The sequence below is a fragment of the Sminthopsis crassicaudata genome, chromosome 4, assembly GCF_048593235.1.
Source record: "Sminthopsis crassicaudata isolate SCR6 chromosome 4, ASM4859323v1, whole genome shotgun sequence".
Classification (NCBI taxonomy): Eukaryota; Metazoa; Chordata; class Mammalia; order Dasyuromorphia; family Dasyuridae; genus Sminthopsis; species Sminthopsis crassicaudata.
The window spans coordinates 376,591,027-376,603,106 of NC_133620.1; the positions used below are offsets into that span (position 1 = coordinate 376,591,027).

Here is a 12,080-nt window from a genome sequence, read left to right on the forward strand (position 1 = left end):
ATGTCAAAGGAAACTGGGGCAAGGGTTGGGAAGGAGTCTCAGAGAGGATGTGTGAAATTTTGGACTGATCTATGTTGTGTTTTTACAGACACACCAACAGCAATGATTAGGCCATATCCCCAACATCCCCGAGAAGGCGAGAAATTGATGCTACAGTGTGAAGGTCATGGCAATCCCGTGTAAGGAAAAACAGAAACTGGTACCTCAGTTCCCACTTTATTCCCCAAATTTACATATAGGTCCCATCATCAGTGCTCCCTAAAGTCCACCAATTTCTCTGCCCTTGCTTGATGGGTCCCTTCATCCTGCATGTTTTGTCTACAAGGGAGAAAACAGCAGAGCAAAAGCTACAATTTTGGTTTTATTTCTGATGCTTCTAGATGGTATTTATATCCATTATAGGACTATACTATATAAGCTAACAATAATGCACAGGCATATATGTAAAAATGCTTTGAAATGAGGAAGCTCTTTGCTCACAAACCTACCTGTGAGGTAGGTGGTGAAAGTGTCCATCTCACCTGCTCACCCTAACCCAAGAGTGTGTGTAGGAGACCTCCTCCTTCTTTCAGAAGGAATGGTCCTCTCCTCACATAGAGACTGCTTCCCTGTCTCTAGATAGCTTTCAGAGAGTCCTATCAGCTGCCACAGACTCTGAAAGCTGCCAAGCCCATTTCCTTCCTTGGGTTGTTATGATCAATGAGAAAATATTTGTAAAGCACTTAATGCCTGGCACAGAGCAAGCACTTACTAGGTGCCATTCCCTCACCATGTTACCAATCTCCCCCAAGCATTTTGAACCCCTTCTCTGTAACAACTTGACTTCCCCCTGCTCCCAGGCTTTTATTCCTACAGCTCCTCAACCTCCTCTTCCCTGCAGCCCTCTGATCTCTCTGCCTCCACAGCCCCCAGCAGTACGAGTGGGTGAAGACGGGCATTGAGCCACCACTGCTGATGACCCATGAGAGTGCCCTCATCTTTCCATTTCTCAACAAGAGTGACAGCGGCATCTACCAATGTACAGCCTCAAACAACATGGGCAGCCACATAGCTTACTACACCCTTGATGTCAGCGGTGAGCCCTCCTTATTCCAAACCCTCCAACCTCCATCCTTAATTGGCTTACCTTATCTCCAGCCTTCTTCTACCCTAACTGCTCACCTCTTTAGCTCCTCTCAGCCATTCCAACCATAAGTCTGAGAACAGAAAAAGTTTGGGTTGGCTGTCAGAGTGCTGAGGAGGTAAGCTCAAGAGTAAGGAAAAATAAGGGGAGTGGAGGAGCTAGGAATGTCCCCCTCCCATCTGCCTGTTGGAATGAATGGTGGCTATTGTCTCCAACAGTATTGGTTCAAGTGAAACCATCCTCACTGCAATCCTTGCCCTTGGCAAGAAGGGCAATAATCCATGGATGAAGCTCTCTAGACTGCTTCTAGTTCTTCTCATTCTAGAAGGCTACTTACTCAAGCCCTTCATATTACTAGACTTGGGGGTACATGTTATGGACTTTTCTCTTTCCTGTAAGCTTTAAACAAATTGAGTCCAGGAAAGAGATGGGAGACAAATAACAATTTAAAGCATAGTCAAAGTTACTTCTGAAAAACTGTATCTCTTTGTAGGATTATAGCTGCCTTTTTTTTTTTAGAGGTTCTGACTTAAAGCTATGACTCTTGACTCAGATCAGGTCTCAGGCAGCATAAGAGGCCAAGAGAGTGTCTCTGCATGGGAGAGTTGCCAGATCTGTGCAACTTTCCCTTCCCTAATAGGTCTAAATGGCAATGGAATCCTGCCAAGCCAGACTCAGCCGTCTTTAACAATAAAGTCCCAAGGATAATGAGAATAGAAATAGGGGTGTTAGGATTTAGGATACTTTCAAGTTATTAGAGGAACCCTCAAATGAACTATTTGTAAGAGGAGTTGGTAAATGTTCACTGCCTTGGAGAGCTTTGAATTCTAGAGGTTGTGTCACCTCAAAAAGTCTCAAGATTTCCAGTCCCACAGGGTCAACTCAATTCTCAAGACAATTACTGATAAGACTACTACAGAATCCCAAGAACCAATAAAATACACTGAGATCCAGAGAGTTCTCTTCCCAGGAAGCTTCTTAATCCAACTCTGACAGTTCTTGGGCTCTAAAAGTTTTCTCCTCAAAGTGACCAGATTCATGAAGATAACTTTCCCCGAATCTACCCTACGTTCCCACGAACTGCCAAAGGACCAGCATGAATCTTGTTTGATTTAATCTGTCTCATCAGCTACACTGAAACCTGCTGGTAGAATGGATTATATCACTTCCCTTCTTAGAATATCATTAATGGTAGAAACTATTTTATCTATGGAATTGAATTAGCCTGAGTCTTGCCCAGGAACAGGAGAGTGAACAAGATGACCTCTGAGACCCTTTCCAGTCAAAGAAATTTATGATTCTCAAATACAATTGCTACCTTCACTAGCTCCAGAGGAATATGAGGAACATTCAAACCAGAGTCACAAGGCAGACATATTATCTTCCCAGATAGGCAGAAAAGTAAAAAGCCTGTCCCAGTTAGATCTGAGGTGAACTAAATCTACTATTGATTACATTCAGTCTGGGGGAATATCAGACGTCTTTAAGTCCTGGGCCTGGGTACTTTATCTGTGACTGTGAAAGGATAGTACCACCTTTTCCCAAGAGAAGTTTCCCTTCTTTTCAGGACAGGTCCAGATCTTCAGAGAGAAAACTCTTCCACCAGCCAAAAAGTTCTTGGATAATCTAGGGGGATATGTGGAGTCTTGAGCCTTCAATTTCAGTCATTCCGGAGCAAGACTTTAAGTTTGTCTTGTCATAAAGTAACAGCAGCCTTCCTATGGAGGCCCCAGTACTTTCTCCCTTTTCCCTTTTTATTCCCTCTATGAGTCTTCTTTCCATTCCACAGCAGTTTTCTCCCTTTTCCTTACTTCTCAAGTTTAGAATTACAGATCATTAGATTAGGATAATTCACTAGAGGAATCAGGCATAAATTTCAGAAAGGTAATCAAGGGTAACAAGAGTCCAAGATGATGGGAAAGCAATGGAAAAACAGTCGGAAAAGAAAAAAAAAAATAGAATTTGATGATCAAAGCCAGGACCCTTAACTAAAGTCAGTCCTCTAACACAAGGTACATTGCCTTAAAACAGACAGCAAGGACATAATCCCTAATCTCCTGATATAGATCTTGACTCCGGCCTTTTGCCTGGGCCTCATCTTACCCAACCTAGGGGTTTCATAGGGAGCAGGGGGAGCTTTGATGAGGTCTTACCATGTTGTTATCTCCCACCCTTAGACCACAGCCCAGTGATCTCAACTTCTAGCACCTACCATGCTGTCATTGGGGGAATTGTGGCCTTCATCGTCTTCCTGCTGCTCATCCTGCTCATCATCCTGGGCCACTACCTGATCCGGCACAAAGGTTAGGGGGTAGAACAGAACCAAGGGAGCCAAAGGGAGGAAGGTTAAGCCAGTTTAGGGGAGTCAGGATAGAGGGGGGACCACCCGAGGCTACTGAACCCCCATGACTTGGAGAAAGGGAAGAGCTCTTCACTGCCAACACTGTCCCTGCCAACCCTAGAATAGAGTCTGATAATTTGGTGATGATCATCCAAATAAAACAAAACCTGCCCACTCAGCCAGCTGCTGTTCCCATGCTTTTCTTACTTTTAGGGTTCTACTGTGCAGAATCGGCCACAAGCTTCCTAATTTTTTATCCCCCCCCTCCCAATTCCCTTTCATATACCTCCATGACTAGCACTCTCTTCCCTTTTCTCTCTCTTTTCTTTTCATCCTCTCTCATCTTGCAGCCATATCTAGTTCTCTTTTCTCCCTGTCTCTGTATCTTTTGCTTGCTTTTCATTTTTTTCTCAATTTTCCCTATAATTTCATCTTCCCCAAATGTAACCTGTAACCAGTAGCTTGATTGTAGAGGCATATCAATGTCAGTCCTAGTGCCCATGGGCATTTAACTGGACCCTTGAGCACAGTGAACCCACCTTACTCCCAAAGAAATCTCTTAAGTCCATAAATATCCATAGCATTAGAGGCAAAAGAGGAACCTTAGATAGGAAAGTCTGGGCAGGGAAAATAGGGGAGGTTGGGAATGGTGAGGGAGAAAGTGCACAATCTGTGGTGGAGGAAGGGGAAGGGGAAGTCTGGCAAGGGTGAGTGCCAGAAGCCAGGGACTGCTTCTGAGAGAAAGCCCTTATCTCTGTCCAGGGACGTACCTGACACATGAGGCTAAAGGCTCAGATGATGCACCAGATGCGGACACTGCCATCATCAATGCAGAGGGCGGGCAGTCAGGCGGTGATGACAAGAAGGAGTACTTCATCTAGGGGTGTCTGCCCGTCCATCACGCCCCCCCCCCCCGGGGGGGCCCAGCCCAGGGCCTGCCGGGGCCAAGGCACCAACCCGGACTTGTACAGAGCGACCCCCGGGCCGCCCCCTCCCGCTTGCTCCCCAGCCCAGCCCGCCCCCCTGTACAGAATGTCTGCTTTGGGCGAGGTTTTGTACTCGGTTTGAAATGGGGAGGGGTGGGGCGGGAGGGGAAGAGAGGGTTGCCCTCGGCCCTTTCTGTGGCTTCTCTGCGTTTGGGTTTATTTTTTATTTTTAACAATCCCAGAATCAAATCCGTGTCCAGGCTGGAGGGGGCAGGGGCCCTTTAGATGGGGGAGAGCAGAAACTGGAGTATTAAGAGAGGAAAAGCAAAGGAGCAAAGAATAGAGGGGTCTGAAGAAAGGAGAGATTAGGGTGGGTCCACTCTGCAGGACTGTCCATGCCCTAGAGAAGAGCAATGTTTCCAATCTAATGTGACAGGAGCGCCAGCTCCAGAAATGAGGCGGGGCATGCTACCTTGGGCTCCAGGTAAGGGTGCTTTTCTCCTGAGGTAGCTCGAACCAGCCGGACAGGTATGAGAAGCAGAAGGCTCTGGGAACTTTGAGTTCTCAGGGGCATTACCATCACTGTACTGGAGAAGCCAGCCTTTCTACTTTATCTTGGACCAATCCCTTCCCCCCGACCCCACCCCTGAAAGGGAAGAAAAGGGGCTGGGAATTCTGAACAGTTACTAGAAAAAGGGTCCAGTCAGTGAAGCTTCAGAGGTGGAAGCTAAGCCTGAAGAAAGGAAGAAGTCTGTAGTGAAAGAGCAGCTGAGGTTGACTTGCCACACCCTCCCCCCCCAACTCACAAGATTTATATAATATGGCATCCCCTCCTTTCCCCTCCCCTTTTCCCCTTCTTCAGAAGCAGCACAGGGATCAGGGCATGGCTGGGAGAAAGAAATAAGGCAAAGCAGGAAAGGAAGGCAAGACAAATACAGTCTCCTTCCTTTTATGTCAGCTGTGGAAGAATTGCCTTGGGGGACAAACTTGGCCTCTTTTCCTCTATAAAGGGGCCCCAAACTCCTCTCCAAGGCACCGAACTGTTGCATGGCAACCCCCTCCAAGGCATTATAAAGCAACCAGCCCTCCCCTCCTATGCCATCCCATGCCAAAGCCCCTTACCCCCAGCAGAAAGACAGATATAACAATTGCATTTGCAAACAAAAAAACCTAGAAAGATCTTAACTGCATGGAGTTGTTCCCTGCCCAAGATCCCAAGACAAAGAGAGTTTGGGAGGCCCAGGGGTAAATGATGAGTGTGGGAAGGCATACAAAAGGGCTTTCGGAGGTTAGGGTACATACCTCACCCTGGGATTATACCCCATCCTAGTCTTAACCATGTCACCCTCCCAGTGCCCACCTGCCTCAAACAGAGGAATCTCAGGGTGGGTCTCTGCCAGCATCTCTCCCTTTCCATAAACCCCTCAAAGGACACACACACACATCCCCTTTCCCACCCCTCTCCTGACACTAAGTCTGTGCCACAGTCCTTGCTATGCACACCCCAGGCTTCTCCTGGATACCTACCTTCTAACAAATACCCTCACTACCCACTCGCTTGCCCCCCCCCCAGTCTGCTCAGTGGGTTGATGGGCCAGAAGGGTTGGGGATGAGGTCTCCTGTCCTTGCATCCCCACCCTTTCTTCTCATCATCCATCTTGCCTCCTTGGCCCTGAGCTGGTTGCCATGGAGACAAGACTTGTTCATCCCCCCCCCATTCCACCCTGCTCAGTCCCACTGCTTTAGGGCTCCTGGCCTGCCCCCAACTCAGGCCCTGGACTCCTTTTGGCACTCCCCTCATTCTTCTCCCAGCCTGTGCCAGCTGCCCCAATAAGAATGGTGGGGAGGAGGGGCATTTGCAACCTGGCAACAAAACTCACCTCTCTCCCTCCCTGCCAAAGCGTACTCCCTTCAGTTCAGGTAAATGCCCTTCTGAATCTTCCCAATGCTGGGCACAGCAGGCAGCCCCACACCCAGACCAGGGGCCCAATCCCCCTCCAACAGAAAGGGATCCTGGGACCCCAGCCCTGATGGGCTCTCCATCCCTGGCATCCCCTTTCAGGACAAACAACTCTAACTCTTTCGAGCTGAACCACTCTGTCCATATACACAGAAGCCATATTTGTACGGGGGGGCGGGGGAGGGGGGCTGTCGTGCTGTGTGTGTCTGTCCAGGGAGGTGGGAGGGGAAGGGATGGGTTGGGAGGGGATCGTGTATCTTTATAACCTTTCTAATTCTCCTGTGCTAATCTCAGAGGGGCCACCCCTCAATATATCTGGATTATACGTGTCACTGAGATGTTTCATGTTTTGCTCATACTGCCCAGATGGTTGGGGGGAGGAAAGGGAAGGATGGAACTCAGGACAATAACCCCCCAAAGCAATAGAATAACTTTCCGAAGAAAGGCTGTATGCTGCTTGTCTTCTCTCATGTCTGCTGAATCCTTTCTGCTCCAGAGCAGAAATGGGGACTGTGGCTTCTTCACAACTTCCCATCCCCAAGTATAGGAATCCTGGGAGAGCTTTTGAAAGGGAGGGAGCAAAAAATATCCTTTCTAGGGATGATGGCATAGCTAACATTTCATAATAATAAGTAATATTTATATAGGACTTCAAGGTTTACAAAGAATTTTACATACACTTTCTCCTCTGATCCCTACAACAACTTTCTGAGGTAGGAATTATCATTACCCCTGTTTTTCTGAGGAGAAAACTAGGGTTAAGGGATTTGATCAGTCACACAGCTACTAAATATGTGAAGCTGAATTTAAAATCAGATCTTCCTGACTCCAAGTCCAATGTGCTAGATGACCTAGTATGAGCTAGGACTGCCTAGACTGACTTTTATAATTTTATGATTTTTAGTACACCTAGATGGAAAGAATGCATTAAAAACAAACAAAAAAAAAAGACAAACACTTTCACCCACACCACTAACTCAACTCTAGTATAAGATAGCCTTCCCATAATTCATCTTGTCACCCCACTGTCACTATTTTCTATCTTAGATGGATATCCCTACCTCAGGGTAGGATCTAAGCAACCTTAATTGGGTCCTGCCAAAAGCCCAGGACTCTCCCTGAACATCTTTAAACTATTACTCTTTCTATAACCACTGAGCCCAACTGTTCACATCCCGGACCCCTCCAACCTTGAGACCAAAGATATTAGGGATTGCAAGAATTGATCCAATAATCACAATGGAGGAAACTGAGGCCATAGGAAGATGTGGGATTGAACAGGCTCATCAAAAAGGAAAAACATTTATTAGGAAAAGGAAAGAATAGCATCTTCTCATGCTCATTCATTTGCCTACTTATTAGAAATTGTATCACTACATAGTAGACTGCATAACCTCAGGATGCCAGACTAACAGGAAAAAATTTCTCTCATCTCCAGCCTTAATCCTTAAATTTAAAATTTAAATTTAAATTCTTAAATCCCCCAACTAGACATCCCAGGGTAAGTAACCCAATGAACTCCCAGGAAAATGGAAAATTGCCTCTGAGGATAGCCTCCAGGCCCATCATCCCCCTAATCCCTTCCCATTCACACATTGAACAGACAGAAAGAAACACTCAGACGCCCATCTCTGTGACACATACCACTCACACTGATACACAGGGACACACCCACACATAAGCACCCTCATACCCAGCTGCCTCCGGGCACAGTGCTCCATATCCAGAAGGGTATCTAGAAAAAATCCACATATACATTCCTGATGATATAATCACATGCATCTAGCCATAGGCAACCACTAGTAATCTTTTTTGAAATGAGCTCTTAGAGCTCCGGTTTTTTGTTTGTTTATTTTGGGGGGCGTTTCCCCCCTAGAAGAAGTCTGAAAGTGCTGAGGTGACAGAGGATACCACTGGGCACTCTTTCCCCTCTATTTCCCTGAGTCCTTAGTATGCCTTTGTATTTTCCTTGTCCAAACCCATCTTCTCTGGGAGGAAAGTCCCAAATTCTTTTCCCGGCCATCCCCCTTCAGGAGAATTACCATTTTCCAGCCCCCATCCTTTTCCTGACTTAATTGAAGATACCAGGTCAATATTGGCCCAAGCAGGAAGCTCTAGGTATAGTACTAGACTTCCTGAAGATGCTGCCACTTGCTCCCACCCCATCCTGACTCCACCCTATAGTCCTACCCTGGGGCCATGAAGTTTCTTGTTAGTTCTTAGCTCTTATCTTGGAGTCTCAGGCACCAACACTGCCAGCTCTGTTCCTGGCCCACCCTGTCTGCTCAGAACTCAGTCCAGAATCATGGGGAACTGTCTGCATCGGGTGAGTATATGGGCCAAGACTCATTCCATTCTTTCTCGCACTTCAATTTAACCCATTCCTATCTCTTCTCGCTCCTTTCCTCTCCTTATTTTAGCTCATCCTTTTCATGCACATTCTTTGCTTCTTTTCCTGCTCAGCCCTCCTTACCTTGTTTCTCATTCTTCCTTCATCAGCCCTTCCTTCCTAACTGCTTACTTTTTCCTTTTAGTTTTCACTTGTTCACAACCTTCACCTCTTCTCTCTTCATCCTTTCTAATCATTCCCTCCTCAGCCACTTAAACCTCACTCCCTTCTCCTCTCTAACCTTTCCATCTTATCTCTCACTTTCTGCTGTCCCCAGTCCTTTTGTTCTCACCTTTCCTTTCTTAAATACTCATTCTCATCTTTGTCCTCATCCCAGTCACTCCACACTCTTCACACATTTTCCTTCTCATCACTCCCTTCCCTTTATTCCTTTTCTTCTTCACAGACTCAAAGCCCTGGATACCCTATTAATATCTCATTCTTTATCTAAACTTTGAACTGGAACATCCTAGTAATTCTATGCACTCTTTGTCAGACCCTAGTCCCTTGGAACTTATGTTCCTCTCCCCATTCTATTATAACTTTCTTACTGGTCCCTCCTCTGTCTTATTTTCTTGACACCTTCCCCCTGATTGCTCACTTTACCTACCTCCATCACTCTCCTAATCCCAGCCCTCCCGACTCCCAGCATTGTTCTTCCCTGTTCTCTGTACACCTCCTCATTCTACATAATATAGGTGGGAAGAAGGCATGAAAAGGTTCTCTGAGTGGCCGCTTGTGCTATGTTTCCCAGGCAGGATCCAGTCTTCAGAACTCTGAAAACTTGACCATCAGTGGTTTGGAAGAAGAGTGGGACGCTCTATGGAATGACATTTACAACTATAGTGATGCTGACCTGGATTTGGCTGCTCCTTGCCGTTCTTGTTCCCTGTTAGACAGCTCCTCACTGCCCTTTTTTGCCCTTACTAGTGCCTTAGGCATCCTAGGTGGTGGGGCATTGCTCTTTGTCCTCCTCAAACCCCTTGTCCGCCAGCACTTATGCCCAGGCCGGACCATCCTGGCCCAGGTGGCTGGGGGCAGTACCCTCTTCAGTATTGTTTTGCCCATATTGGCACCAGGGCTGAATCCCACCCCAGGCATCATCCTCTGTAGCGTGGGTCATGGACTCTGGTATGCCTCCGTTTTTGCCCAGGCTCTGCTGTTGTGTGTGCACATCTGTCTGGGTCCCAAACTACACCAAAGATGGCTCCTCAAGCTCTCACTGACTCTGTGGGGTGTTGCTCTGCTGATGGCCTTGCCTGTTACCCTGTCCAGCGATGTTACCACTGGAGTCTGCACCCAGTCATTCAGCCCAGATGTGTGGGTTTGGTGTGTGATCCATACAGTGGTCTGCATTGTTATTTTCTTCATTCTTCCCCTGAGCCTGTTTGGGGCATGGGTAGTATGGAGGATAAGAGGTGGAAGGTCAGGACCATGGGCTAAAGTCCTGTGGGTCTGGTTCCTGTTCTGGTGGCTTCATGCAGTGGTGATGGGGTCTGATATCCTGGTAAGGTCAGAAGCTTTAGTGATAAAAAAGTGCTTTGTCCAGCAGACCCTAGATTTCTTATTAGATTCTGCAAAGATCTTGGGGATATTGCACTGCCTAGTTACTCCACTGCTGCTGGCACTGTTTTGTCACTATGTTACCTGGCCCCCCACAGTCAATCCACTCTAGACCTTCCTTTCTCTGACAACCTGAGTTCTCACCTAGTAATCCTAACAATCACCAGACTTATCCTGGCATCTGGGCATCCTGGGAGGCAAGATCCAGTTCTCCCTGCTGCCAATTGACATTAAAGTTTATGTTGCTATGAAGCTGATGGTTTCTTATTTGGCCACAATATTGGGACCAATTCTACCTTAGGCACTCTTAGCAGCACCTTTCTCTCTAGATGGTACCAATCAGCTATGCCTGGAGGGATGGGGAAGAAAAATCATCACTGAACACGAGCTTCCAGGATAGAAACTACCCCAGAAGTGGGACAGATAGACTCCAAAGATTTTTCTGAGTTTCGGGATCAGTGTCTTAATACTTAAAAAAGAGAAACTAGGGGCAGAATTCCTAAGGGGACGAGTTCAGTAGGTGAAACAGGAAGGGTTTAGATGTTTAGGAAATCACAAGGGAATAGAAATTGAGAGGGGAAGCTGTAATGAGGAAGAATGGTGGGAAGGAACCTCTGAACTTCACTTTTCTTCTTTGAATATGCTCTCATATTCCTTTTGCTCCTTTCAGTTCCCTCCTCTTTCTTTCCCATTTCTTTTTCTTCCAAGAATTAAGAAAGGCATATTAGGGAGTCTATAGGAGTTCATCCTTATTAGGCTACCACCTCATACTCTTTTTAGAGTAAATGCTTTGATTCCACCCTAAAAGTTCCTGATTTGGTTACAAATCTCCTGAGTTAAGTTCTCAGCCCCCCTGAGCTGCCAGGTAAAAGACCCTTCCTAGGAACCAATTTTTAAGCTGAAAACCACATTAGAGGTGACCATTATGCCTGTTTTCTTGCTGAAATCATCCTAAAACTCTGTGTGTGTGTATGTGTGTGTATACACACATGCTAAATTATGTTTTTGTGTGTCCATTTAAAATTTCTTATTCGATTCCTCCCCTCAACCTAAATTCTCCCTTTTTTTCTTTCCCTAATTCTTAGGAGGTAGGGACATGGTTATGACTCACTCTTTATCTCCTTTCACTTCCCCCCAATTTCCTCAATCTGCCTTCTCTGGAAAGTGGATACAGGGAAGGGGAGGGGAGGAGAGGGAAGGAAAGCTGGAAGGATTCCAAGGTATATGACCTAGTAGAAGCTAGTTTATGATCCACCCTTTAACTGGAAATTGTCTAAATTTCCTTCCCCAGATCCAAATTCTGGGGCCAACCCTTCACAGATTAGTCTCTTTGGTAGTTGTTTTTTCCTTCAATCTTCCACATCTTAATGCTTTTTTCTTACTTACTCTTGGCCCACTAGCCTCTTGCCCTTATCTGGACACACACCCAGAATGAGAAATTTTCAAATACAAATTCGCTTCCATGGAAGAACACCATGGAACCCAGAGCTAATAAGCCAAATAAACCTCTCCTCATCATCCCAAGCAACAAACACTTTGCAAGAAAGTCAAGGTGTTCCTCTACTGAATTCTAACAAGACTAAAAACTGTGAGCACAGGGAATTCTGTACCCTAGAGCTGGCTAGACCCAAATGCACTCCTTAAATATGCTCGACCTGGTTTCACTTCCCAAAAGCTCCATTTCTCTCAAAGCTGGAGTAGGGACAGAGGTGGACTGAAGAATGCCAGGTTCAGAGAGTTTTAAGAATGGATGGAGAGAGTGGTGCAGTTTCCAAATC

At 46.3% G+C, this 12,080-nt stretch overlaps 2 protein-coding genes across 5 annotated transcripts in view; both read left to right on the forward strand.

Moving 5' to 3' along the window:
• Positions 1–6,680, forward strand: part of CADM3 (cell adhesion molecule 3) — a 58,113-nt gene extending 51,433 nt beyond the window's left edge. For all 4 annotated transcript variants that reach the window (XM_074262265.1, XM_074262263.1, XM_074262266.1 and 1 more), the window contains 4 exons: positions 89–179; positions 906–1,075; positions 3,301–3,426; positions 4,227–6,680. In XM_074262265.1, the coding sequence (XP_074118366.1) occupies positions 89–179; positions 906–1,075; positions 3,301–3,426; positions 4,227–4,345 (506 nt within the window). In that variant the 3' untranslated portion in view covers positions 4,346–6,680. The remainder of the gene's footprint in view (positions 1–88; positions 180–905; positions 1,076–3,300; positions 3,427–4,226) is intronic.
• A 127-nt stretch (positions 6,681–6,807) lies between these two features.
• Positions 6,808–10,554, forward strand: ACKR1 (atypical chemokine receptor 1 (Duffy blood group)). The gene is made up of 2 exons (XM_074262268.1): positions 6,808–8,676; positions 9,494–10,554. The coding sequence occupies exons 1-2, from the start codon at positions 8,656–8,658 to the stop codon at positions 10,412–10,414; spliced, it is 942 nt and encodes a 313-aa protein (XP_074118369.1). The 5' UTR covers positions 6,808–8,655; the 3' UTR covers positions 10,415–10,554.
• Positions 10,555–12,080: the final 1,526 nt, after the last annotated feature.

Bases quoted from the DNA above. Each gene is read 5' to 3' on its own strand.
- ACKR1 (XM_074262268.1), top strand. From the start codon at position 8,656: ATGGGGAACTGTCTGCATCGG. The intron at 8,677-9,493 runs GTGAGTATATGG...TATGTTTCCCAG, and splicing joins TGGGGAACTGTCTGCATCGG to GCAGGATCCAGTCTTCAGAA.